We start from the raw sequence: 27,816 nt of genomic DNA, 5'->3' as shown, positions 1-27,816 counted from the left end.
AGACATACACGCAAAAAGAGTACTAGATTCAGCTCCAAAACCCCAGCCCAATATCAATGTGTATAGTCAAAACCCTAAACCCAAGATCTCCATTGCTTCCTGAAGCGTACTCTAAGCAATCCCAATAGCCATGTCCGCCACCGCAGCAGCCAGGTCTGTCCTGCGCTCCAACGCTGTTCGAACTGTCCGACTCGTCTCCGGACCCAAAAGCGGACCAGGAAGCAAACCAGTTTTCTCCCCATTTCGCATCTCGAAGCAGAATCCCCTCTCTCAGCGCATTTTCAGGTAAGAAATCTGTAGCGCAGAACCCACTTTTTTTTTTTTTTAAAAGAAAATTAGAGAGAATTTTGTTTTCAACTCAATTTATGACTTTTTTTTGGAACTTGAAGGTCACCAGTGGAACTCAGCTGTTGTGTGGAGACGATGCTTCCATATCATACTGCGACTGCTTCCGCGTTGCTCAATTCAATGCTATCTGCCTCTCGCCGCAGCTATGGTTGGACCCCTGAAGGTAAATGAGATAGATTGATACCACCATATTTCATTACCTATAAATATGAGCATTGGTTGCATGAATGTGTTTGTGTTTATTTTCTGCCATCCAACTTGGTATTGCATTTGTTTGTGATTTGGACAAATATTTCAATTGATATTTTTTGTAATGATTTTGAAGCGACTCTTATGAAAGATATGATTTTTTTGCTTCGGTGTGTTGTTTACGTTTCCAGTTTGTATTTGGTTGAAGCTTGTGAGTTGTAAATTGTCTTATGGATCCAAGGGGGGTTCAGCTCAATCTGGAAAATCTGATGCTAAAATTAAAGGGACCCCAGCTTTTATCATTTCTATTCACTGTAGAACAGTTGCATAGTTGGGAACTTGGGATGGTTGAAATTATATAGAACTGAGTTAAAGGTTCATTGTGCATAATGCTTAAAATGATTGAAGTTGTGAATAGGAAAGAACAGATGTCATAATTGGGATTTGGGCGTTGAATTAGGATGACCTTTTCTTTATTTCTTTCTTCTCAAAGAATAATGAAGATGCTTCATAGAGAACAGATCATGAAGAGTTGCAATTTAGGGGTAAGGAGAAGAAAGAAAGAATTCCTTATATGACATGGATATTCTAATCTGTCAGATAATTGTTGCTAGTATTTTTTTTCTTATTTTGGTTGGAGTAATGCTGACTCTTTTCAGCTTAATCTAGAATATTATCTTCAAACCCTTTGGAAATACTTTTTATATGAAGTGTCTAGGTAGGTGGGAAGCATTGCAGGCCTAGATGATTAATTGCCTACGATGAGGAACCCTTCCATATGAAACCATTGTGATGTGCCTTTTCACCATCAACTTTAAGTAGTCCCCATCTAACATCTGTCTTTGCTTCTCTAAAGATGGAGTCATTTGGATTCTTTTCTAATTAACCTTTTCAAAGTTGTGGAGAATTTTATTTGAAGTATCAAGTGAGGAGATGGCACATTCTATTCTATCTTCAAATTTCAATGAGTTTGACTGTTTTTGACATTTTTTTGGTTCCCAAATGGCCAGATCACTTTTGTTCCTCATCTGTTGGAAAACATAATAAGTTCATTTTTGTGCCCATGTAACATAACCATTGCACTATATTTCTGCTGTTGAATGCACCTTTGTAGTGAAAAACCAAAGGACCCTATATGGTTCAAGTTATCTTTGAAATACAGTTGTTTATACAGTAAATTTGTGTTATTTCCATGTGTGGATAGTGTTGACTTTGTTTCAAACATGTGGCTCCTACATTTTCCAATTGCTCCATGTGAGCTGATGCTAAAATGAACTGTAGAACAATTAGATGGTAATGCAAGTGTGTACTTCCCTGACTGAATAAAAAATAAATAAATATTCATTAATTTTCATGTGAATATAATCATGAGGCACATACTAATTTGTGGTATTCACTCAGATTGCAATGATGATGTATGATGAATGTCAGAGGATTCGAGCAAAGTTTTTGTACATGACTCAATGAGAAGGTGGTGTAATAAAGCTTGTGTTAGCCTCTTAAAAAGATGCTTCTTGCTGTTTATAAAGTTAACCATGTGATAAACAATAATTCTAATTATTTGATTTTTTTATTATCTGAGAAGCAAGTTTAGGAAGGTATTTGCTACCTTAGCCCCACCATTTCATTGTTGTTTTCTTAATTGAGTGGTTTTAGGATCGTTGAGCTACACTGATTGGCTTTGATTGGGTAGGGGAATTAAAAGCTACCCATCTTAGCGCTGCTGTCAGAACTCAGACATTTTATTGTTGCTTTCAATAATTTTAGACTAACAATTAACAAGATTAATGACTCATGACCGGCTCATTTCTGGCATCATGCCTCTTGTATTGTAGATGGATGATTGCTGGTTATTTGAATGTGGTGCATTGGTCAATTAGTTATCATGGATTTCAATGGACTTTCTTAGTCTTGCTCGAGACATTATTCTCCTTGGCGAACGGAATGAGGTTAATCCAATGGTTCATCTGCAAGCATATGCAAGTAGGTACTTTTGGAAATAGGCACATTTTGTAATTTCCCAGGTGCTGAAAGTTGTTCGTTACCAAAAATGGATTTTTTGTTCTCCCCTTTTTGTTAAATTGATAAGGTTGTACTGCTGTAGCTCCATACTCGAAAACCCACCAGAACAACCTCAATGGGATCTGAAGCTGAGATTTCAAATTAGAGATATTAATGCTTAGGCAATTAGCCAATTAGGTGTTGCTTTTGCTTCCATATTTTGGTTGGTTTCACTATGCTTGTTTGCCTACCTTGTCAACTGTGAGCAGAATAGTTAGATTTGTGACTGCTTGGAAAGAGTCTATGGACTACGTTGAGGAAAAATTGTGATACCAATGTCTCAAGTGCTTCCAAATGATAGAAGACATTATGTCATAAAGGATTATTTCAGGTCCAAAAGACAAACCTGGTAAACAACATATCACAAGATTTGCAAGTTTCCAACACATAAACATCAAAGAATAGCCCAAAATGCCAACTTTCTCAGATCCCTCGGTCACTTAAATAAGGATATGAAGACCATGCCGGGAGCAAAATTCATAAATGCTCACAGATCATGGTCCAATTAGCATATCCGAAACCCCATTATCTTCGAGTTAATCTTCTCCATTTCCGAGGAAATCAAGGCCATCACAAAAGCCTTATAAGCCCATCACCATACCAAACAGAGCCTTCCTTTTAAGCCCAATTCTCTCCTGCAAAACACCCCTACTTTACACCCTGAGAATGTCAAGCCCATTATAAGAGCCCAACTCATAATTCTTATCACTTATTATAAGTCGGGAAAATATTTTTTTATATTTTTTAGTATTTAAAATTAGAGATAAATATTTAGTCAGTTTGATTTAAAATCGAATCGAAAAATAAATTGATAATCGAAATTTTGGTATTTATAGAAATCAAATTGAATTGATTTTAATTAAAAATCAAATTGAATTAAATTAATCTGATTTTCGGTTTGAATTTTTAATAATTTTTTATTTTTTATATTTTATTTTTAATATTTTAAAATTTAATTAGAATATTTTATGATCCAATCTCTTTATATTATTAAAAATAATATATTATTATCATTAATCAGTTTGATTCGATTGTTTTAATTTTTTCTTATAAAAATTAAATCAAATTGAAATAATTAAAATTTTTAAAATTAAAAATCGAATCGAACTGAAATAAATAAAATATTAAATTAAAAATTTAAATTAATTTCGTTCAATTGTTTTTTTCGATTCAATTTAAATTAATTTCGTTCGATTGTTTTTTTCGATTTGAATCGAATTCGGTTAACTTCTATTTAAAACATTCAAAAAAAAATTAATTAATAGATAATATTTTTTAATTTAAAGAAAAAAAATTAATTTATTTTCTACATTTTAACAATCTATTAACATTTCTATATTTGAATTTGTTACAATTAGTATTTTCTATAGAAAATATTTTGCATTTTCCAATTGCAAAATCTCTCATCTTGTCTAAAAGGACATTAAGCCGATCACAAAAGCCTAACCACTGATCCCCATAACCCCACCTCTACCCCCAATAAGTCCAAATTTCAGGCCATTATTTCGAATAAGCCCAAATCCCCCGCCCCATAACTCATAAGCTCAGTACGGCCAAGTCCAAAACCCAGAGCCAACTCACAAAACGTAAGCCCACTACACTGCGAAATCTCACTTCCCACTTATCTGCATTAGAACATGAATCCCATCAAATAGCCCAACTCATGTGTCCCACAACCCACCTCTAAGCCTGTTTCTCGTTGTTTTTGCATAATTTTCATTTCTTACAGAACCAATAAACCCTGAAACATGAGCTTTTTGGACCTGCAAATCAATATGTTGCATGGCTGTTTAAGGATAATAGCAAGATCTATATAAGAGAGATTAGCTCTAAAAGAGTAGCCACCAGCTAATCAAATAGCAAAATATTTCTCAAATAAAACTTAGTTACCATGTTAGCAACATGAGTTTAAGGTTACTGTCAAAAACCCTAATCCAACATCAAAATGCAATTTCATCTTAGTGTATTTGAAACTTGTTAAGAAGAGGGTGGAGTAATTTTTTAAAGGTTGGTTTGGAATAAATTATATGTAAGAAAAAATTTCAAATTAATTTTCATAATCTCCCTGGGAAATTTATTTATTTATCTAAAATTTTCAATTTACAACGTAAGAAATCCGACAATTGCTCTAGCTTTGCTTACGTCATGTTTCCACACACTCACTCTCTCTCCTTCCTCAATTCAATCGTTCATGATCGAAAGCTTCCGCCTTTCTTCTACCCCGCAAATTAACATGCAAACAGAATACAAGTTGCATATGCTTCTCTGTTCTTTTTATTTCTTCAGGATCAATTTCTCCTCCCATTTCTACACAAACCAGTCAAACATCCGAGATTATTCATATACCACACAGACAAAACATCTCTTTCCATTCTTTTCTTCACCTTTATCTTAAATTGTTATTACAATTTATTTTTGAAGTGATCAATAGATATATGTATACACTTACAATATAGAAGAGATTCAAAACCAGCTCAAAATCTTTTATCTTTCAAGGGAATATGGACTCTGATTTCTGGACCTCTCGTCTCGTTGCCACCAAACGGCAATACACATTGCGTCACCATCATCAGAGCTCCTACTTAGGTATGTTATCCTTTATATTGCTTTCTAATTTCTGGGTTCTTTTTCTTTATTTTTTTGGTTATGTGATCTAGATGGGTTGAGCTTAGATGATTTTGAGGTAGTAGACGAGGTACGACCCGAATTCCCATGTCCCTATTGTTACGAGGATTTCGACATTGCGTCTTTGTGTTCCCACCTCGAAGATGAGCACCCTTGCAAGTCTAAAGTCATCGTAAGTTTGAAATGAATGATATTTTCTGTGTTACTGCTTATGTTCCTGGTTTTCTGATGATCTGATTGGATTTGGATTGGTTTTAAGAAAGCTGACAAGTTAGTTGCGCTTACTTATGTTTGGTAATTTAATGTTTTTCACTTGTAGGATCATAACCCTTTTCTTTCCTGTTATGTTTGTATCAGTTTAGCTTTTCTTTTATTTATTTTATTTTATATTTAAAATCTCATACTTTTTCCCTCAATGGAAAATGGGTTTGGGACAGAATTTTGTTAATATCTTTAAATGTATATTTGCGTGGTCTGAATATTGAAGCCTTTCCATTCAAGCACAATGGAATGTTGGAAGTTGATGCTACCTTATCGGGTATGCCATGTTGACAGATAACTCGATTGCTGCTTAGTTTACCACAGGGAAATCCTGCACATGTTTTTGTTGCATTGAGGGGAAGTGTAGCCTTTAGGATTGAGATTTTAGTGCCTTTTTTCTATAATCAAACAGGATGTATGGTGGAAATATCCTATGTCGAAAGTAACCTAGAAGATTAATTTGCATTGTGAATTATTAGAGTTGGATTGTTTTAAAACAGTGTTCTTTATTGAATAGATCATTCAGTGACAATATTTACTGGGGTTATTAACTTATTATCATTTGGTATTGCTACTTGATCTTCCAATTACTCTATTTCATGGTTTCTGAACTGTGGTTTTAACTTTTAATCATTAAAGCAGCTGTTCAATGCAAAGATCAAGTGATTCAGTTTCTAAGCATAGCTGTTCAATGCAAACAATTTCTCACATACCTCTCCTTGAGAATGTTATTAACAGCAGATCTCTCTCTTTCGCTCTTGATGTGCATGTATGTATGCATGCATGTGTGTGTCTTTCTCCCTGATGTACGGCTTGCAAATTTTCTCCCAGTTATCAATGTTGGGATTGTGTTGCAATGAAGCCTGTTTGTTCTTCAGAGTTGTTATTCATTTGACAATGCTTTTGGCCATTAGTCCCCTTTTTTAGCCCCCTCATATTCATGGTCAATGCCTTGTATTTTATCTTTTGAACTTAAATCCAATTCAGGGCTATGTTTTCACTCTATGCAGAAAGGCAAAATTCTTGACATTAAAGAAAGTTTTGATCTACTGTTCTTATGTGAACCTTTAGATGAAACATGAAGATGATGAACTTGATTTCATTAAGAGGCAGTTAAAGGATACAGCCCATCTACGAGTGTCCTTTGTTAATGAGGGACAATGTCTTCTTAGTATGGAACTCAGGGAGGATGAATAATTGTGTTACCAATGTGTATCAGTTTTTACATGCGTAAAATCTATTCTTTCTACTTATAGAGTACCAAAGTTGCAAAATTGTAGCAGATACCTTACCCACTTGCATCAGACCATTTAACTCATCAAGTCTGGTCATATAGCCTTTGTTCATCTCAATATTCTGTTTGAAGAACTTGATCTAGTTTGTTTACTTTGTCTCCCATTCTCTCCATACAAGAATAATGTAATAGCCCAAACTGATCCAAATAACTTTTGAACCCATTTTTCACCTGATTCAAAATGGTTAACCGAAGTTATTTAATAGTTTTTTGCTAGGATATTATATATAGCTTTTAACTTTTAATCTCAATACTTCACCAATGTGGGATTTTCAAATCCCTGTCCAGTGGACGTCACAAATGAAGTTTTTGTCTTTTAGTTATCTTTTCACTGCAAGATGATAATAGGAAATGGATGGTTAAAAGAATATTAACTACGAAGATATGAACAACTAGGTAACTTGATTGCTGTTGTTAATTCATAATGGAGCAGATTTTTCTAACAAGCTTTTGATTCTAATTGTTGCTTTTCTGACAAGATTCTTATACTACATCCACTTTGCCATTGCAGGTTTGTCCTATTTGCTCTGTTAAAGTTGCAAGAGACATGCTAAGTCATATCACCCTGCAACATAGACACTTGTTTAAGATATCCTTAAAATGGAGACTTCCGAAGCAAATGTTTTTTGCTCTATGAGTAGTATGCTGATAATGTTGATCTTATGCCTATTAACAAAATCAAACTATTTTCCAAGTTTCCTTTAACTGGATATTACTTGCAGAGACATCACTGATCACGTAGAATTGCAATAACTAATAGCCAGGCATTGTCTTTACTTGGACGGGATCTTCGTGAAGCGCATTTGCAAGTTCTCTTAGGCAGTGGTGGACCTGGTGGATATAGGTCAATTAATTCTAATGTATCTAATGCAGCTACTGACCCATTCCTTTCATCACTTCTTTTGAATTTCCCTGCATTTGAAAACATTCAAAATCTTTAGTAACAAATATGGAAGATACTCCCACAAAAAAAGCAGCACCAACATATATGAGGAGATCAAGGTGAGCAACAAATTCATTTGTGCGTTTGTTTACTTCTTCATTTTTTAGATAAACATGCATCATGCAGCTCTAATGATCCATCATAGGGGAACTTATCATTTTAACATGCAGTTACTGTTGCTTCACCATTTTTAATTGGGGCTTAACTTAGTTTCCCTGTTCTTTCTCCTTTTAGCATGCTGATTTGGTGCTGTGCGAGGGAATTTTATTTTCCACTCAAGCAACTCATCGCAGTTGAAAATTTTTCTTTGCAGCTAATCGCCATATCTTTCTCCTGGTAGCTGAGAGCTTTGATTCAAAATGAGAATTTTGCTAGCAATTAATACCTAGCACACTAATGCATGGTCATTCACTGAAGATACTGTATTTGGATTTAAAGTTTGACTCATTCAGCCTGCCTCTTTTTCCTGCAGTTTCGACCTTCTTTAAGTTATGAAGAAAGGGAGAAAAGGATGAGGCAAGCTGCTGGAAGAGCTGGTTTTGTGCAGGATCTAATTCTTTCAACATTGTTAAGCGACTAACAAAAGCAGCAAGTTCCATTCAAAAAAATAAAAAAGAATAGTAGGTTTAGAAAAAATAGAGGTACCCTTGAGTGGATTCTTATTGTTTTACATTGCTCAAACAATCTCGACACGTACCTCATTTGAATATTGGAGCTGCTGCATGATTGCAAGATAACAGATTATATCTCAGCCTTTTCCTAACCCTCTTGACTAGCTATGTACTGCCTTCTGCAGAAAGCCAGAAATGAAATGATGTTTTTATTCTATAGAAGACTTTAATTATGAATGCATTTTCATGTTGCTGAGATAAACTCTTTGAATGCTAATTTGCAGCACCAGCCAGCATCATGGGGAGCATTGTGTTCTACTCATTCATGCACATGACTTGATACTATATCATGCTTTTTTGAGTTCGCCTAAAGAAAAATTATTGGATGGAATCACCTAATTGACCATTAGCCGTTCAGGAGAGAACCTTACCCCTCTGATCATTGCCTTGCAAGTGGAGCAAAGCCAGCCACACCACCAAAACGACAAGGAAAGCCACTGTTTCCTATTTTTTAGTGCTTTACACCAACCAGAAGTGGGTTGAGGCGGCGGTTGGTCGGTGCCTCTCACTCAATAATCGGTGGTTAAGATAAACATAAACTACTAAAAGATAAAAAGCCGACGTCGGTTGGAGTCTATTAAATATTCACATTCTACAAAATTCCACGCTTTATCCACTACTACTAGTTGTTCCTCTTCCCTTGTAACTCGCGTGCATCAACCTCCATCCACCCTCCATATCTCTGTCCTTAGAATTTCATCCAACGGTAGTCTACTTTTTGTTCATTAAAATAAAGATATTCTTGTTGCAAAAAGTAAAAGCTAAAAAACAGAATAAAGCTGTAAACTGCCCTTTTCTTTATAAGGTTTCTTGGGTTTCAAGGTCTCTCTGTTTCTGTGTCCGGCAATTTTTGAGGAAAGAGGACATGGTGGTGGAGCTATTTTTGTTGGGTTGCACTGGAGTTGTGATGTTCCTCCATGGAGCTAATTTCTTCTTCCATATTCTTACCCAACACCTTGCAATTCGTTCTCTCAGGTACTTGCTTATGAGATCGAAGTTCCGATTTTTGATTTCTCAAGAAAAAGATCAAACCTTTGATTATTTGTAGTTTGTTTTCAAGGTTCAAATTTTGGGTCTCATGCAAAAAAGATTTGATCTTCTCTAGAATTTGATATTTGTGGGTTTTGAAGGTTTACTCAATTTTTTTTACTATTGGGGTTTTACAATCTTCCTTGTTCTGACTTTTTGTTGTAATTGCTTGCAGTTTTCTGGGATTTGTTGGATGGTGAAGGAATATGAGAGAGTGGAGGAAATGTTAAGCTTGCAGTTCTCGTCTATGTATATAATTGTTTTTTGAGCAAAGTAACATAATGCTACTGTAGATTGTAAAAGCAAAGATGATCTTCGAAATAATGAAGAACTCCACATGAATTAATCTTCTTTGAATCATATCTGCTCTGTTTTTGTTTGGAATCAGTGAAAGTTCATCATTTTGATGTTAATGTTGGTTTTAGAACACACACATAAGCGTGTATCATGGTTTGAGAAAGACGAGAATACAATGTCTTAGTAGACACAACAGTTACTTCGAATAAACTCTGTTTGGTCGAGAATTGTACTGAATGGGTGAACCAAAATGTCTTGAAAATCAAGCATGAGAATATTTAATAGATCACTTTGGCTTTCTTGATTTCTTGTGTATCAGTGGGTCAACAGCATAAAGGTTAGGTGGTGTGTATATGGGTAGATGGTTTCTGATGGGGAGGCTTTAGCAAGTTACGAGCATGGATTGGCAGCAACTACCTCTGATGGATCCTGGCCATTTGAATTTGATCAAGTTCGTGATTTTTTAAAAATTTACTAATTTATTTTTTAAAAACAAAAATAATTATTTTATATTATTAAAACAGGTTGCCAACAGTAAAAAGGCCTTTTTTTTTTTTTTTTATATTATCTATCACTTCTTATTAAGAGCCTGGTGGACAATACTAGCTATTATAAAAGTTATTAGCTGTTTGTTGTTTAAGGGGCAGTTATTAAATGAATTTACTTTTTTTTTTTTTAATTTAAAGATCATATTGCATTAAAACTTACTCTTGTTTTTTTATCTAAAGATCATATTGCATTAAAGTCATTAAACTAACAGAATTTAGAATACAAAAAGATGTTGATTATCCGTATTACATCTAAAAAAATTATTCGAAAGAAATTCTTTTGCTAAAACATGAGCGATTTGATTCTCTAGCCTTCTAACAAAAGAAAAAGACATTTCATCAAACTGCTGAGTTAAGGTCAGAATGTCACCATTTAAGTCATGGATAATTAAAGGTGTTTGTATTCTCAAATATGACCAAATGACAATCAAGGAATCACCTTTAAATATCACTTTTTAAAAACCTAAGTTTCTTGCTAGAAATAATGCTTAAAAGAGATTCTGTTATATGATTCCACATTCTGCAGCTCCAATATAAGATATGATCTCTATGGTTGCGAGCGATAGATGCACTAGCACCTCTGAAATTTTTCTGTCAATTGCCGCATCAAAATTTATCTTGAAGGTTCATGGGAGAGGGGCTATCCAACACGTTTCAGCTGATATCTCTAGTTGTAATACATGTGTTACTTCAGACTCTGGCATGTTGGCCATGGAAAAATCCTAAAAATGGTTAATGGCAGCACCAATTACCTCATGAGCTGATGTTTGTTTACCTTCAAAAAGGCGAGCATTTCGATCCTTCCAGATGTACCACAATAGGAAACTTGCCATTTAAATCAATCCAGATGTACCACAATAGGAAACTTGCCATTTAAATCAAGTTTGATCCCTCCTTATGCTGACTTAAAGTTTTGTAGAGTTCATCCCAACAACAATCCAGCATGTTAGAATGCAAAAACAAAGAGGATCTCAGATGAATACGGGAATTAATCCAGATTACTACTGCATGGGGCAACCAAAGAAAATGTGATGAATAGTTTCTCTTTTCCCACAAAAAACACAATGAGGATCAATATGACGTAGCTTGTGATGGAGGTTAGCTCTGGTAGGCAATTATTATAAACAAAACCTCCATAAGAAAATCTTGATCTTGCTTGGGAGGTTGAGACTCTAGATTTTTTTCCAAAAAAGAGCATTCCTTTGGTTTGTATCTGGACCCAGGTTCCCTTCCATAGTAACTCGAGTTGAAACTTGTATGTTCCTTGTCAGTATCATGATTTAACTGTATAATCTCTTGAAGCTTTCAAGTGCCAATTATAACGGTCCTCCTTTAGATACAAGCTAAGTGGAATGGCTAGGATTTGTTTGATTGAGTCTCGCATAAATTTTATTTCCAAAACATCAACTTTCCAAGATGTTGAATTTATGTGGATCAATTGAGACACCCATTAAATATCAGGTTGATGATTAGGCTTGACTGTTGGAACTAGAGGGTACAAATCAAGAACCCAAGCCTCATATTTACATGCAATTGATTGCTCATTCCCTACATGTCATCTTATGCCTTGTTTGAGTAAATCACGACCCTAAAGTAAGCCTTGTCATCCCTATAAGACTCTGCTACCTTGAGCAGCTCGGAGGAATGAAGAATAGGGGAAGTACTTTCCTTTCAACACCCTAGCCAGTAGTGAATTTGGTTTTGAAAGAAACCTCCAACCTTGTTTGGCTAGCAAAGCCTTGTTAAAGCTAGCCATATCTTTAAAACCTAAGCCTCCATGATGTTTGAATTCAGACATTTTTTTCCCAAAAGACCCAATGCATCTTCTTTTCGTTCTTTTAACCATCCCACCAAAAGTTAGATATAAGGCTATTGATCTTGGTACAAAGGGAAATGGGTAGAAAAAACACGACATGGCATAGACCGGGGACCGGGATGGCAAAGCCAACAGCTTTAATCAAGATTTCTTTCCCGCCAATAGAGAGAAGTTTTTCCTTCTATTTTGCTATTTTCTTCTTAATTCTCTCTCTCTCTAATGAAGGTAAAGGTTTGTTCCTTGGTTCTAGGGATCAGCGAGGGCAAGCCTAAGAAAAAATCCTAGTTATCGACAATGGGAAACTCTAATATATCAGAGATATCAGATTTCAAACTAATCGAAGTGTTGGGACTAAAAATCACTACTGATTTATTCAGATTGACAATTAACCGCTGGCAGAGGAGTATAGGTGAAGCACTTTGTTTATCTCAATAGCCTCTGCCTGAGATGCTGATGAGAAGAGGAAGGAATCGTCGACAAACAGGAGATGTGAAACCTCCATCAACTAAATAATACTTTCAAAATTATTGTTGATCATAGTTCAAGTGAGAGAGAATAAGAATTCAATGATTTTTACCTGCGGTCCGTCAACATTGATCAGATTTTCAATTTAATCACTCAATTTCATTTTTTTTCCTTAAATTTCTTTAACTTTTGATTTTATTATATTAAAACTCTTTGTTACATTTTATTACTAGTTTTCAAGTTAATAAAAATAAAATAAAGTTAAAATATTTCTTTTTCTTTCCTCTAATCTCTTTCCAAATTTATTCTTTTCTTTTTCTCTTTATTTTATTAAAAAATAAAATAAAAAGTTTTGTTGCGAGGACCATGGACGATTTTGGGGAATTAAATTCTCATGCAACTTTGGACCTCGACTTTCATCACTACCAGAGACTCTATTGATTAGGCTATTGTGTGGATTCAGTTACTGAACCTACCACTCCACCTTTACTACAAGAAAATGTTAAATAAAATTAGCTCTTCAGTTAGGGATGTAAACGGGTAGGGTACCCGCGAAATTGAAGGTACCCAAATCCGAACCCGATTATATATAAAATTTCCGAATCCGTCCCAAATCCGTTTAGTATTTTAATTTTATTACCCGTATCCGTTCCAAATCCGTTTAACAATACCCGCATAATACCCGAACCCGACCGAACCCGATTTTTTAAAATTCAATTCAATGATAAAAAATTTAAAGATTTAAATATTATAACCCAAATAACAAACCTGAATTAGAAAATTTAAATATACTAAAATAAAATAAATATATTACAGATTCATCATAATACAACCATTAATCAATTATCTATCCAACATAAAATTTTGAACAAATGAAATGTTCCAAAAGTTCATTAAACTACATTAATTGAACATAAAATATATTCAATTGGCCATTTCAATCTCCAATATCAAATTGTGCTTGAAAAGCTTCAAAAAAATAAATACAGAAAAATTAGAATATCACAGTTGCAAAATAATACACGTTATCATAAAAAATAATAGAATAAAAAAAATAAAAATCAAACTTACATATTAAAATTGTGAAATGCATGATTTAATTCACATCATCCTCAGCATCCCATAAACAAGATATACTCTCATTTGAACAACCAGCTACATAGTAATATAGAAAAAATTATTAACATTTATCAGCTTTACATTAAAATAAAATAAAATAAAAATAAGAGTTTATTGTTGTAATTACCTTCAATTTCTAACCATAACCAATTTTGTGAGCACATCAATGCTTCCAAAGTATCTTCATGGAGTCTACTTCTATGAATACTAACAACTCTACCTCCAGTACTAAAAGCAAACTCAGATGCAACTGAAGATACATGTACAGCAAAAAAATCTCTAGCAATCATTTGTAATGTAGGATATTTTATCCCATTTGTCTTCCACCAATTAAGAATGTCAAATTCTTGCATCCATGGCAAAACAGGCTCTTCAAGGTAATGATCTAATTCAGATTTCACATGAACACTAGTGGAAGAAGAGTTAAGAAATGCAACTAGATTACTAAAGTCTTTCTTCAAAGAACCTTGATTTTCTGAAACTAAAATAGGTGGAACTGAAGATGAACTTTGAGATTTTGGCTTGAAAGCTCGAGATTGGTAATCATTAAGTAAGTTGTAACAAGTAACCTTAACTTGCTCAATCTCATTTGATGCATCATCACCATAAATCATTGGAAAATAGTATTCTACCACTTTTATCTTATACCGTGGATCCAATATGACAGCAACAGCCAAAACAATGTGAACGACACTCCAATATTTTTCAAAATTTTCAAACATTCTAGCAGACATTGACTTTATAACATCATCATCAGAACTCATCCATTCCACTATTGAATTTCGCAATTGGCAAATGGAAATGAAAAAACAATTAGAAGTTGGATATTTTCTCCCAAAAAATATTTCAGTGATGCTGTGAAAAGTTTCTAATTTTTCTGCAACTCTTTTTGCCATTTCCCAATCATCATAAGTATGCACATCCTTGTAACTTTTTTCCCTATTTTTCAATCTAGGAAAAACATCTTTGTACTCAATTGCAGTTTGAAGCATATGATATGTTGAGTTCCATCTTGTTTTACAATCTAAACTCAACTTTTTTGTACAAGTAATCTTCAATTGTCTAGCCATTTCTTCAAATTTTTCTACTCGTTGAGGAGAAGCTACCCAAAATACTATACTATCCCTAATCCTTGAAAGTGAACTCTCAATAGTGGCTAACCCATCCTTACACTACAAAAAAACAAGGTATCAGTGACGGATTTAGCGACGGAAGTAACTTCCGTCGGAAAAAAAAATTTAGCGACGGAATTAGCGACGGATCTTCGATGAATATTTTATGTTTAATTTTCTGACGGATTAGCGACGGATTAGCGACGGATTTTTGAAATATTAGCGACGGAATTTATTCCGTCGCTAATCCATCAGAAAAAGCAAACAATATAAAAGCAAAAACCTAATCTTCTTTTCATCTCTCTTTTAATTTCAGCCTCCCTTTCCTCTCCTCTCTGCCCCTCAGCGCCCATTCGTGCTTCTTGCCACTCTCGCCGCCGTCTCCTTCGCCGCCGCCGTTGTTCCCGTCGCTGTCGCCCTTCCGTCGCTGTTGTTGCTGATTTTCCTGCCGTCGCTGCTGTTCTCGTGGGTGTCGTGTCGCCGTCGCTGTCCCCTCGCCGTCGCCGTCGTTGCTGTTCCCGTGGGTGTTGCGTGTTGCCTTTGACTCGCCGTCGCTGTCCCCTCGCCGTCGCCGTCGCTGTCGCTGCTGATCCCGTGGGTGTCGCTCGTTGCCTCGCCGTCGCTGTCCCCTCGCTGTCGTTGACACCCGCTGCTGCAGCTGCCGATCGTCGCCACTCCAAGTAAGTGTGTGTGTGTGTGTGCTGTGATGAGTGAATGGTGTAATGAAATTATTTTTGAATGTGTTTTATTTTGAATAATTTCTCTCTCTGTGTTTGTTTAGAGGTGATTGAACAAGTATTTGTTGAGACATGGAACGATTGTCACTCTCATCTTTGGATTGTTTATTTTGATAAGCTTTGGATTCTGTTCATTTATTTCAAGTTTATTCTGTGGGTCATTATGTTCCGAGGCAATACGCTTGGGTTCTGTTATTTCCTTCATATGCTAATTTCCCAAATTCATGTTCTGTTAACTGCTATCAATTTATAATGCTGACTTTGCCGCGGGATGCCATGTTAATTAGTTTCACTTGGTTGATAATCAGATGTAATGTTCTGTCCAGTTATTTCTCGCAAATGAGTGTGGAAAAAATAAAATTGTTATCAATCCTTTTGTCCTAAAGACTTAGTGAATAGTATGGGGAAGTCATTGTATACTTGTCTTTCAGTTTTTGTGGTTCTGTAAATTTGAGGTTGTTTTGAACTGATTATATACTTTTGTTGCTGGCAAGGACCCTATAAAAATATTAAAAACTTGCCATTGCTATGTAAATTTGACGTTGTTTTGAGTTTAGAGGTTCAATAGGCATTTTTGTTTGCACTGTCTTGGGCAATTTAAAGAGTAATAATAATAAGATCAAAATAGTTAAAAGGGTAAGATGTTCATTAGTTGTTTTCCATTGGGTTGTCTTGCTCCAATTTAATTAAAATTAAGTAGTAATAATACAAGTTAAATATTTAAAAGGGGTAAGAGGCTCAATATATGTTTTCCTTTGGATTGTCTTTCTCCAATCCAGTTAAAACTTAAAAAAATAATAACAATAATAAAAATAAAATAAGAAATAAAAGAGTTAAGAGTTTCAATAGGCGTTTTCCTTTGGATCACCTTTTCTCTAATTTAATTTTTCTACCCTAATTTAATTCAAATCTCGACCTCAATTTAAGTCAAATACTTAAGAGGTCAAATAGGCATTTTTCTTTGAATCATCTTGACTTTAAATATTTCAGACTTAGTTAAGGGGTCCAATACTGTTTTCCTTTGGACCTTCTTCACTCTAAATTAATTAATTAATTAATTAATAAAATTAAATATTTTAAAATAAGTTAAGCGCTTTAATAGGCGTTTTCCATGGAACCATCTTTACTCTAATTTAATTAAAATTTGAGAAAATGTCTATAAAAATCTCAGACTTTGCATTTTTTTACGCTTGTATGCTTAACATTTTTTTTTTCGACAAAAATACCCTATACTAATAATATTTTTACAATCGTACTATTTGTTTATATTCCCATATTCAGCATAAGAAACCCCGGATTAGTAAACAAAAACCCTAAATAGAGTTGTCGCACCAATATAACAATAAAACTCAATAAAAAATTATAATAATTAAATATAAATTAATTATATTATTGATATCTATAAAAAAATAAAAATAATTTAACTTATTATTAAATATATTTGAAATTTTATTGTTATATTTATCTAATTAACTTTATTAACTTATTAAAATTCACAGTATATTTAATGAAATTTAGAATATAATTTATTTTTAGTTTTTTGAATAAATTATTAATAGTTTAGTATAACTAATTTACGTTTAATTATTATAATTTTTATAAATTTAAGTGTTAAATATGTTATAATTCTAATTTAAATGTTTAATAAATTAATAGCAACTTGTGTTTAATAAATTCACATTATTCGTGCATATTGTGTTGTGGTGCATCTTGTATTGTGTGATTATTTCTTTTTTGTAGGCAAAGAAGTTAGGTAGGCAACCAACTCAACTTGAACTATTTCGTGCCACTCACACAAAAAAGGGGAGTCAAGGTGTTTTCATTGATGGAAAATCACAACGAGTTGATATAAGTTAGTTTTTGCTTATTTATCGTTATCACATTATTTTTCTATTTGTTATGTTATCATTAGTTGTGTATGGTGCATGAAATGTTGATTATGTTTTCTTTTTTTACTTAGGGAGCTTATTTGACTGCCATTGCTGAAAATGTGAATGACAATTGTGATAGTCAGTCTGCTTTTGATTTGAATAAGTGGATGGAAATTTCTGGAAGTAGTAAAGGGAGGGTTTATGATTTTGGATCTTCTGATATTGCAAAATTTGGAACTCCAACTACCTCTTTCTCATGCACATCAGCTCATCCTGGAGGACCTTCTCAAACTATGTTTTCTTTAGAGGAGGTTGAACAAATATTAGAGCAAAACCGGGTCAAAATGAAACAAGACATAGAGCAAATGCAAGAGCAAATGCAAGAGCAAATGCGAGTGCAGATAGAAAAGCAAATAAAAGATCAGATGAAATCATTGAAGAACAAAAAAAGATCTTCACCGCATAATCCAACTGCAGATTGTACTTCTCTATCAGATGGTTCAATAAATTCATAGATTAGTTTTTAGTTTTATGAACATTGTTAAGTATAATTGATTTATTTTAAATTTTATGACGATTGTTAAGTATTATGAATTTATTTTTAATTTTATGAACATTGTTAAATATTATGGATTTATTTTAAATATTCTGAATATTATTGAGTATTATGAACATTACTTATAATTATTATGAATGCTATTTAATTTATATTCAATATGATTATTAATTATAAATTATTTGATTATACAGGGAATATGTAAATAAAAACAGGGAATTATTTTTTGTGATTGAATTTTAACAGATTAGCGATGGATTTGCGACGGATTAGCGACGGATTAGTGAGAAAATTTTTTAAAATACGTTAATATTTCCGACGGAAAATTTCCGTCGCTAAATTTTTCCGACTGAATTTTCCGTCGGAAAAGCCGTCGGAAATATTTTCGACGGAGTCTAGATCCGTCGGAAATCCGTCGCTAATATTTCCGACGGACTTGTAATCCGTCGGAAAAAATTAGCGACATGACTTTTAGCGACGGACTTGAGTCCGTCGCAAATCCGTCGCAGAAAGTTTCAGCGATGGATTTTTGACTTTCAGCGACGGAAAAATCCGTCACTGATAGTCTTTTTTTTTGTAGTGTTAACAACAAGATTTAAAATATGTGCACAACATCTCATATGCAATACAGCCCCATCACATAAAAGATCACCAAACAATTTATCAATAATAATAGAAACCATACCATCATTAGTAGAGCAATTGTCTACAGTGATTGTAGAAATTTTGGTCTCTATATTCCACTTGCTAAAAGCCTCCATTAGATATTTGGCGAGCTCCTCCTTAGTATGAGGTGTTGGGACATACACAAATCTACATAATAAAAATAAGAAAAAATTAATAAAATATCAAGTTAAATCTTATTGAAAACAAATCTTCATAATAACAAAGATAGAGAGAAGAAATTTACCGCAAAATCCGATTTTGTAGCACCCAAGAGTCATCAATATAATGTGCTGTGATAGACATGTAGCCTTTCTTTTGATTTGATGTCCACATATCAGTGGTGATTGCTATTCGACTCTTGAGTTTCTCTAAAGATTTGTATAATTTATTGAACTCAAGATCGTAGATATCCAAAATATCTTTCCTAATAGTATTTCGAGAAACCATTTTGAAGAGTGGTTGAAGGCTGGTAACAAACTTTCTAAATCCCACATGTTCAGTAATGCGAAGTGGATACTCATGTAATATAATGGCACATGCTAACTCCCTTCTTGATTTTTCTTGATCAAATGTAAAGTTTCCAAAATGCACTTTTCCATCATTTCTTATATCCATAGAAATCTGCTTTTGCTTCTCTAGACATTTGACTATGTCTTGATTGCCTTTCTTTGCACATTTCTCTACATGATTGTGCAAAGACTTAGTCCCATTTTTGCTATTAGCTTTGAGGCTTGTCTTACAATGATTACAAATTGCCCAATCATTCCCACTATGATGGACTTTTTCAAAATGATCCCAAACAGTTGATGTCAACTTCCTTTTCTTTCCCAAATTGCTAATTGGAGAAAGACTTGCAGTTGGATTTGTAGTGGCTGGCAATGAATGAGAGGGATTGATTGGTGTCGATGGCTCCAATTGAGAATGGGTGGAACTACTAACGGGCTGACTAGTTGAAGAAGGTTGAGAAACAGTAGTAGCTTTGGAACTCGCTACATCTTCGGAACTATTAAACGTTGACATTTTAAATATCCTAAATATGGAGAGCAGTAACATGTATTAGCAAACAATACATAACCATAAGAACAAATAACATATAGTAACTTAATCAACAAATAAATTTATTTAAGTCAATACATAACCACAAACTAAAATAACTACTCCAGTTCACCTAGTTAATTCTAAAGATTTGCTCAAAGATACCTCTACTTAAGTCAATACATATCCAAATAATCAAATTAATAGTCCATAAATTCTAAAAATCTTTAATAGCAACTTTTAGTCCATACATCAGATTAATAGCCCATAAATTCTAAAAATCAACAAATGTTACAGTAATCAAATAGCAATAATAAAAACCAAAAGCAGAATCCATCCAGTATCAAAGCAATGAACTGTTACAGGAGAAGAGAAAGCAACGCATAACAGCACATCACCAATACATCAGATTAAATATCACTGACTACCAAGAGGCAAGAGTCCTTAAAAAGTCTATTCATAACTACAATTAAATTTTTTAATTGTATCCAAGTAATCAAATTAATAGTCCATAAATTCTAAAAATCTTTAATAGCAACTTTTAGTCCATACATCAGATTAATAGCTATAAATTCTAAAAATCAACAGTGTTACAGTAATCAAATAGCAATAATAAAAACCAAAAGCAGAATCCATCTGGTAACAAAGCAGTGAACTGTTACAGGAGAAGAGAAATTAAAGCAACGCATAACAGCACATCACCAATGCATCAGATTAAATATCACTGACTATCAAGAGTCCTTAAAAATCTTTAATAGCAACTTTTAGTCCATACATCAGATTAATAGCCATAAATTCTAAAAATCAACAGTGTGTTACAGTAATCAAATAGCAAACCTGAAGAGAGTTCCAGTCAAAGGAGATGTCGCCGATGCCGCCGATGCCGACCGATGCTGACCGAGGAGAGAGGCGCCGACAGTGGGACTGTGGCTCGTCAGTGAAGTGGGGAGAGAGGGAAGGGAAGGGGGGGGGGGAGAGAGGCGCCAACAGTGGGACTGTGGGTCGTCAGTGAAGTGGGGAGAGAGGGAAGGGAAGCAGGGGGGAGAGAGGCGCCGACAATGGGGCTGTGGGTCGTCAGTGAAGTGGGGAGAGAGGGAAGGGAAGCGGGGGGGAGAGAGGCACCGACAGTGGGACTGTGGGTCGTCAGTGAAGTGGGGAGAGAGGGAAGGGAAGCGGGGGGAGAGAGGCGCCGACAGTGGGACTATGGGTCGTCAGTGAAGTGGGGAGAGAGGGAAGGGAAGCGGGGGGGGGGGAGAGGCGTCGACAGTGGGACTGTGGGTCGTCAGTGAAGTGGGGAGAGAGGGAAGGGAAGCGGGGGGGAGAGAGGCGCCGACAGAGCAGTATGGTAAAATGAAAAATGGAATGAGGGATTAGGTTTAGGGTTAGGTTTGTTAGTATAGATAATCGGGTTCGGGTAACGGGTATCCGATCACCTAATCCCGAACCTACCCGAATCCGACACGGGTAAAATTTTTTAAACCCGAACTCACCCAAATCCGTTTTGTAAAAACCCAAATCCGTCCTAATAGAATTTGGACGGGTCGGGTACCAGTGAAAACCCGACCGCCTGACATCCCTATCTTCAGTTGGGAGGATCATCAAGATAGATTCTAATACCTAGGAAGCCTTACGAGGCAAGTATTCTCGAATAGCCGTTCTAAGAAAACCACTCGTCTCGAAGGTGAATGTGAAAAACTTCTGGCAAATAGTGGAATATGAAAGCATCCCCCAAATATATTTCTCTTATGGATGAGTAGGACACAGGAACGCAGAATGCTCCTTCTCAGAAGGGAAAGGTCAACAGCACGAGAATCAATGGGCGAAGTTAAGACCTGAGGAAACACTAGCAATGGAGGACTACGGTGAGTGGATGATCGTCGCCAAGAAAGGAAGGAAACCTCAGATTAAGAAAGTGAATGATTCTGGTAAGAATAATAACTCCAGATCAAGAATTGATATCCTTAGGGATAAATCTATGTAGGAAACTATGGAAAGAACTAATAAGGAAGGTTCCCACATTACTATTATGCAAGGAGATCATGCTGCTTCCCTAGGTCTAAGAAACCAAAAGACCAATAAGCGTGAAGCATGTGGTAAGGTCTCTAATTAATTAACTCATAGGAACAGTTACCCTGAAGTGGCCATGCAAGAAGTGACCATGCATGATAGCCACCATGCACACGTAAATCCTAGTAGCTCCAGAGAGCCATTGGTTTCGAGCCTGGCTTTCCCAAATAAAGGTGCATCTACGAAGCGCTCAAACTCCAAAGTTTCTGCTACCTCTATAATCGGGAGCACGGTTACTCATGCTGTTGAGTTGGAGAAGAGTTTGCAAAACTTTAAATTTGCTCATGACAAGGTTAAGTTGCCTGACGGTAGAAGTACAACTCTTGCCTAGAAGGAGGCCCTGGAATATGTCCTAACCACTCTTGACTCCTCCAAGCACACAGCTGTTAGGCCATCTACTGATGCTAGTGTTGCAAAGGATAACAGTGATGTGAGTATCATGGAAATCTATCTTCCATCTTTAGCGGAGCTATGTAATACCAGAAAACTCAACAAACCTCCGGTCCTAAGCTCATGTATGATTAACTCCGCTGCTGTTTTTTATCCTTCTAATCATAGATTTGCAAGTACAGCTCTTGACCTTGCTCACCAAGTCAACCGGGTTTTAATGGCTAAGGATAAGAGCGAAGATAACGATTTCTCTGATGACAGTGAAGCCACTGATGATGTTGAAGGGAGGTCCTTTGAGGAGGAGCCCTTTCATGACCCCTTTTTAAGGGATTAAGATAAGCTTTGACCTCTTCTTGCTTTTGTTCCTTTGTCTATTCTCATGTGGAACTGCCAAAGGGCCTGTAGCCCCCTTTATAAGGTCCTTGAAATTTATGTTGAATAAAGTGCATATTGACTTACTTGTTTTACTTGAAACTCATGTTAGTAGCTTTAAGGCAGACAATGTGATCAAGAAGTTGGGCTTCCAGCGCTCCCATAGGGTGGAAGCTCAGGGGTTTTCAAGAGGCATTTGGATCCTTATGGAATGAGGATTGGAATGTTCATATCCTTCATAATGACAGGCAATTTATCCATACGCACATCTCTCTCAGCGGCAGAAACATGTATTTCACTATCGTTTGTGGAAGTCCTTTTGCAGGGATTCGCAGGTTACTCTATAATAAGCTTTCCTCCCTTGTAGTTAACCCCATGTACCTATGGCTCCTACCGGGTGACTTTAATGCCATTCTTAGGGCGGAAGAGAAGAAGGGTGGTTCCACTAGCTAATCTAGCATATCCAAGAAGTTTGTTAGTTGGATCTCCAATGAATAGCTCCTTGAGGTGGATAGTTTTGGCCCAAAATTCACTTGGCAAAGAGGTCCTTTGTTTGAGAAGCTTGGTAGAGCCATTTGCAATAACTCTTGGAAAAATTGCTTTCCAAATGAATTTCACATTGGTTTCAGGCTATTGTTATTAATGACATTGGCCACACTCCATTGGTTTTGAAACCTGTTCAACTGAACAGGAATGGCTTGAATTTAACACATCTTTTCTTTGCAGATGACCTCATTATCTTTGACAAGGCGAGCCGATCTCAGGCTATTGTTATTAATGATATGCTGGAACACTTTTGTCAAAGCTCAGGACAGAAGGTTAATTAACAGAAAATTAGGGTGCTCTTCTCCAAAAACATTGATGTTAACCTCAAGCACGATGTAGGCAGAACCTTGGGTGTTCAATGCACTGATACTTAGGGAAATACCTTGGAGTGCCCCTAATTCATGGAAGAACAAGCAAGCTCAGTTTTCAGCATATCATTGATAAAGTTCAAAGTAGGCTCTCGACATGGGAAGCTAATAAATTAGCTCTTGCAGGTCGCATTACTCTCGCTCAGTCAGTTCTGTTTGCAATCCCTATTTATGCCATGTAGACTACCTTCCTTCCTTTTTCAGTGTGCAAGGAAATTGATAAAATTTGCCACAATTTTATTTGGGGAAGCTCGGAGAACACCAAAAAAAAAAAACCATTTACATCCTGGGAGCTTGTGACAAAATCTAAGGAGCTAGGTTAGCTTGGTTTTTCAAAAGTTTAAACTGATTAATAATGCTTTCATGCTAAAGATTGCTAGGGGGTTGTTCAAACACCGAATGAGCTCTGGACCAGAATCTTAAGGTCGAAATACAAAATTCCCATTGGACATATCTTTGATCATGTTGTTAACAAACAATGCTCCAACTTTGGCATGGAATACATGCATTATGGAGCTCTTTTAGAGAAAGTTTATATTGGTCCCTTAGCAATGAGCATTTTTTCGATTCATGCACGATTTAAAAAATAATTATCAGTTCATGCAGAATTCGAAAATATTTTCGGATTCTGTGTGTCAACGGAGCGTGTTCGACAGTCATACTGTCGAACACGCTAGTTCGACACTCATAGTGTCGAACAATGGGGAGTTCGACACCATGAGTGTCGAACTGCCAGTTCATCAGCTTCTTCGGCACCCATGGTGTCGAACAAACTGTTCACTGCTCCCCTGGCCGGTCCAGTGGCATGAACAGAAATTTAAAAAATAATTATTATTACCATTTAGTATTTACATAATTAAATTTTAAAAATAAAAAATATTATACTTAAATTTTTAATACATATAATAATTAAAATTATATTTATATATAAAATTATATTTTATAATTTTATTTTTATATATAAAAAAATATCTATATTTAAAAATAAATTTAAGTAAAAAAAGAACCTGATGATAATGGAAATGTTGAAAGGTGAAGAAGGAAATCTGTTGAGGAAGGAGCTGGAAACGGAGAAGAAATTGCTGAAGAAATTTGGAAAAAAAAATACTAAAAAATTTTGAAGAAGAAAATGCTGAGAAGAAAAAATTTGAGAGATAAAATAGAGAATGAGAAGATGAAAGCAGAAAGATGGTGTATGGAAGGAGACTTAAAGTCTCCTCCCCGCGTAGCTGTGCGTGGGTCTCCTTTACCCAGACAGTGGCTTGCATGCATGAACACATGTCATGCATGCAAGGCACCCCTTATGCATAACATGTTTCATGCATGCAGGCACTCCACCCAAAATGACCTGCATGCACAACGCCCCATTCGACATTCAAAGTGACTTGCATGCACAGTACCACATGGGTCTCCTGAAAAGTGCCTTGCATGCATGACACATGTCATGCATGTAAAGTACCCTTTGCATGCATGAGACATGTCATGCATGCAAGGACATATCCATGTCCACTTTATAGGCTGTTCGGCACTTTGGATGTCGAACACACCACATCAGACATGCCACATGGCAATTCGACATCCATGATATCGAACTCCCCATTGTTCGACACTATGAGTGTCGAACTAGCGTGTTCGACAATATGACTGTCGAACACGCTCCGTTGACACACAGAATCCGAAAATATTTTCGGATTCTGCATGAACTGATAATTATTTTTTAAATCGTGCATGAATCGAAAAAATGCTCCCTTAGCAATAGTGTGAAAATAAAGTTCTGGACAGATCGGTGGCTACCCGATGGTGACAAGCTTGTGGACATGGCGACTATAACCCTTCCAAAAGCCCTTCTAGTTGACACTGTAGTCAACTTGCATGATGTTTAGTAGGGATGGTTCTGGAAGCGACTGGAGCCTTTCTTGCTAGCTTTTGTGCTCCTCTCAATAGCCACCAACAGATTGACCTGCTCTACTCTGAGTGAAGATGGATTTTGTTAGATGTACACAAGCTCAGGTTATTTCACTATAAAATTGGCCTATGCTCTTCTCGCAGATATGGATGATCGGCCTTCTAACAACCTCTAAAAGATGATCTAGTGATGGTATGGACCACAAAGGATCCGTACATTCCTATGGCTGGCTACCCATGGAAGATTTATGACTAACTCTGAACGAGTGAGACGACATCTCAGCATGGAGAGCAAGTGTCCCTTTTGTGACGGGGAAGTTGAATTTCATCTTCATGCTTTACGTGACTGTGAGAGTGTTCAAAACATTTGGACTAACTTTTTTTCTTCTATTGCAGGGCGCTTGGATTTCTTCAACCATACACAAGTAAAAGCATGGGTCTTCCACAACCTTAAGGACAACAAAATGCTTGAACACAGAATAAGCTGGTCATTGGCCTTTGGAATGCTCTACTGGCTCATATGAAAATCCAGAAATAAAGCCATCTTTAGTGGCAAACCCAGGGATCCAGATGCTATTAGGCGCCTAGCTTGTCACAAAGCCAAAGAATTTCACCTGGTCTGTTTTTCAAGTTCCTAGATCTAATGTTCTAAGCATCAGGAGCATTCTAGACGATAACTGGAAGCCACTAGACGCTGATGTCTTTAAATTAAACATTGACGAATCTTGGAGTATGATGGGCAGAATGGTCTTCGGCGCAGGCCTCATTCGAGATGCTCGTGGTGAGTGGATGAAGGGTTTCTAAGCCTCTTTTGGTAGAGCTACTGCTCTTGCTGCTGAGGTTTGGGCCATCCAAGAAGGAATTCTGCCGACAGAAGACATGTCCCTGGATAGCCTAATTATTGATTCTAATTGCCTTGAAACTATTGAGGTCATCCTTAATAGGAGACCACCACCACCAGAATTGCAAGTTGAAATACAATCAATCTAGTTCAAACTTTTGATGAACAGAGGATTTGAGATTAAACATATTTTCAGAGAAGCTAATAAAATTGTAGACCGGCTAGCTCATATGGCACAAGGATTTCCCTTTGGCATTCATATTCTAAATGCTTTGTCTGCCAACATTGTTCATGCCTTGGCTTCTGATAAAATTGGAATTTGAGACTAGTTAGTTTTTCTTTAAGCTGATCCTCTCTCTTTATAAACAAAACATATTAATAAAATTAAATAAGTATGTTTTAAGTTTAAATTTTAAATTTAAATATTATTTCTTATAGTTTAAGGAATTATTAATATTATTATTATAAAAAAATTAGGTTATTATGATAATTGTTGTACAATTATATGGTCAGTATCCTCAATATAATTCAATTCATGTTAAGTGCTAATTTTTAATAAAACATATAAATCAAAGAAAAAGCAAGGGAATTAAGCTAGTTCATATATATATATTGATGATATGAAATTCAGAAAATAGGGTTTTATAAGGGTTCTGTAAAACTGGAAAAACTCGAGAATATTTCTCCTTTTATATGTTTCCTTTTGTCCGCTAGTGACGTGTAACAGAATGTGTGTCATTGGGCCACCTGTCCCTCTCACGTTGATATGGACGTACGAGAAAATCAGATTGCTGCCCCATGCGTAACGGCCCCTGATTCTCCCGGGCGCGCGTACGGGTGGTCCCATAAGGCGAACGGGTTGAATTCCTTCCTGATTCCGAGCTGGGCCAGAAGATAAGGTTAAGACTGGGCCTAGAGGGGATCTGTTCATTGGGCCGGGAGAGCTGGGCCAGTTTGATTGAGGAGACTTAGAAGCCTTTCGATTTTGGGCTCCCTAATGAGCCTGGCCTTAGACCGGGGCAAAGAAACCCAGCGGTCATCAATTGCCCCTTTACCTTCTCGTCAGTTATTGCTTCAACTAATGAGGGGGTAAATCCCAAGAATCATTATGACCATGCCTGTTTAAGTACAGCTTCCCTCATAACACCCTTTCATCTTTTTGTCACTTTGACTTTCGAATCCCCTCTGTCTTTTTCCATTTCTGGCTTTCCTCTGTTCTTCGTGCACACTGCCATCTTCACTTTCCTGCTTTTATCTTCAAGGTACGGTTTTCTTCCTTTCCCATGAATAGCTTTTAAGGATCCTGACGTCGCTAGCCTAGAGTCTAGCATCGCTCTGTTCGGTATAAAAACCTCATTCTCAGGGTATATTTTGATATCATCTCCCTTTTCACCTTCGGGACCCTCGCCGGGATGAGAAGATCTTTCTTCTTGATCCACATACCTCCAGTATAATCGATCCTCAGAAAGACGCGTGCTCAGTTTTCTTTGTTAAGCAGAAAGAGTATGGTATACCCTTACCCTTATCTCCTTTCTTTCACGGGGTTTTCTAATACTTCAAGATGGCTCCTCGAATGTTGATGTAATACCCGGCTAGACTCCGGTATCGGAATTCCTACCGCCCGGTGGAATCTCGGATGTCGGAAACCTCTAGAAGGGTAAAAGCATGTTTTTACAAAATGTTT

General features: G+C 36.0%; 1 protein-coding gene and 1 pseudogene across 3 annotated transcripts; both read left to right on the top strand.

The window, feature by feature from the left end:
- Positions 1-41: 41 nt before the first annotated feature.
- LOC110603109 (protein NUCLEAR FUSION DEFECTIVE 6, mitochondrial) lies at positions 42-2,756 on the top strand. Of its 3 annotated transcripts, XR_002486093.2 has the most exons (4): positions 42-285; positions 390-511; positions 1,939-2,008; positions 2,373-2,756. XR_002486093.2 is itself a non-coding variant. In XM_021740786.2 (3 exons), exons 1-3 carry the CDS (start codon positions 131-133, stop codon positions 1,956-1,958), a joined length of 297 nt encoding a protein of 98 aa, XP_021596478.1. In that variant the 5' UTR covers positions 42-130; the 3' UTR covers positions 1,959-2,317. The 3 variants fall into 3 exon arrangements, 2 of the variants coding, with proteins under 2 accessions (XP_021596478.1, XP_021596479.1); XM_021740786.2 differs by lacking the exon at positions 2,373-2,756 and having other exon boundaries at positions 1,939-2,317; XM_021740787.2 differs by lacking the exon at positions 1,939-2,008 and having other exon boundaries at positions 43-285.
- A 1,963-nt stretch (positions 2,757-4,719) lies between these two features.
- Positions 4,720-9,781, top strand: LOC110604016 (annotated as a pseudogene).
- Positions 9,782-27,816: the final 18,035 nt, after the last annotated feature.

Source organism: Manihot esculenta, chromosome 16 (genome assembly GCF_001659605.2).
Source record: "Manihot esculenta cultivar AM560-2 chromosome 16, M.esculenta_v8, whole genome shotgun sequence".
Taxonomy (NCBI): domain Eukaryota; kingdom Viridiplantae; phylum Streptophyta; class Magnoliopsida; order Malpighiales; family Euphorbiaceae; genus Manihot; species Manihot esculenta.
Note: the sequence above shows the minus strand (reverse complement) of the source record. Positions and strands in the feature narration are given on the sequence as shown.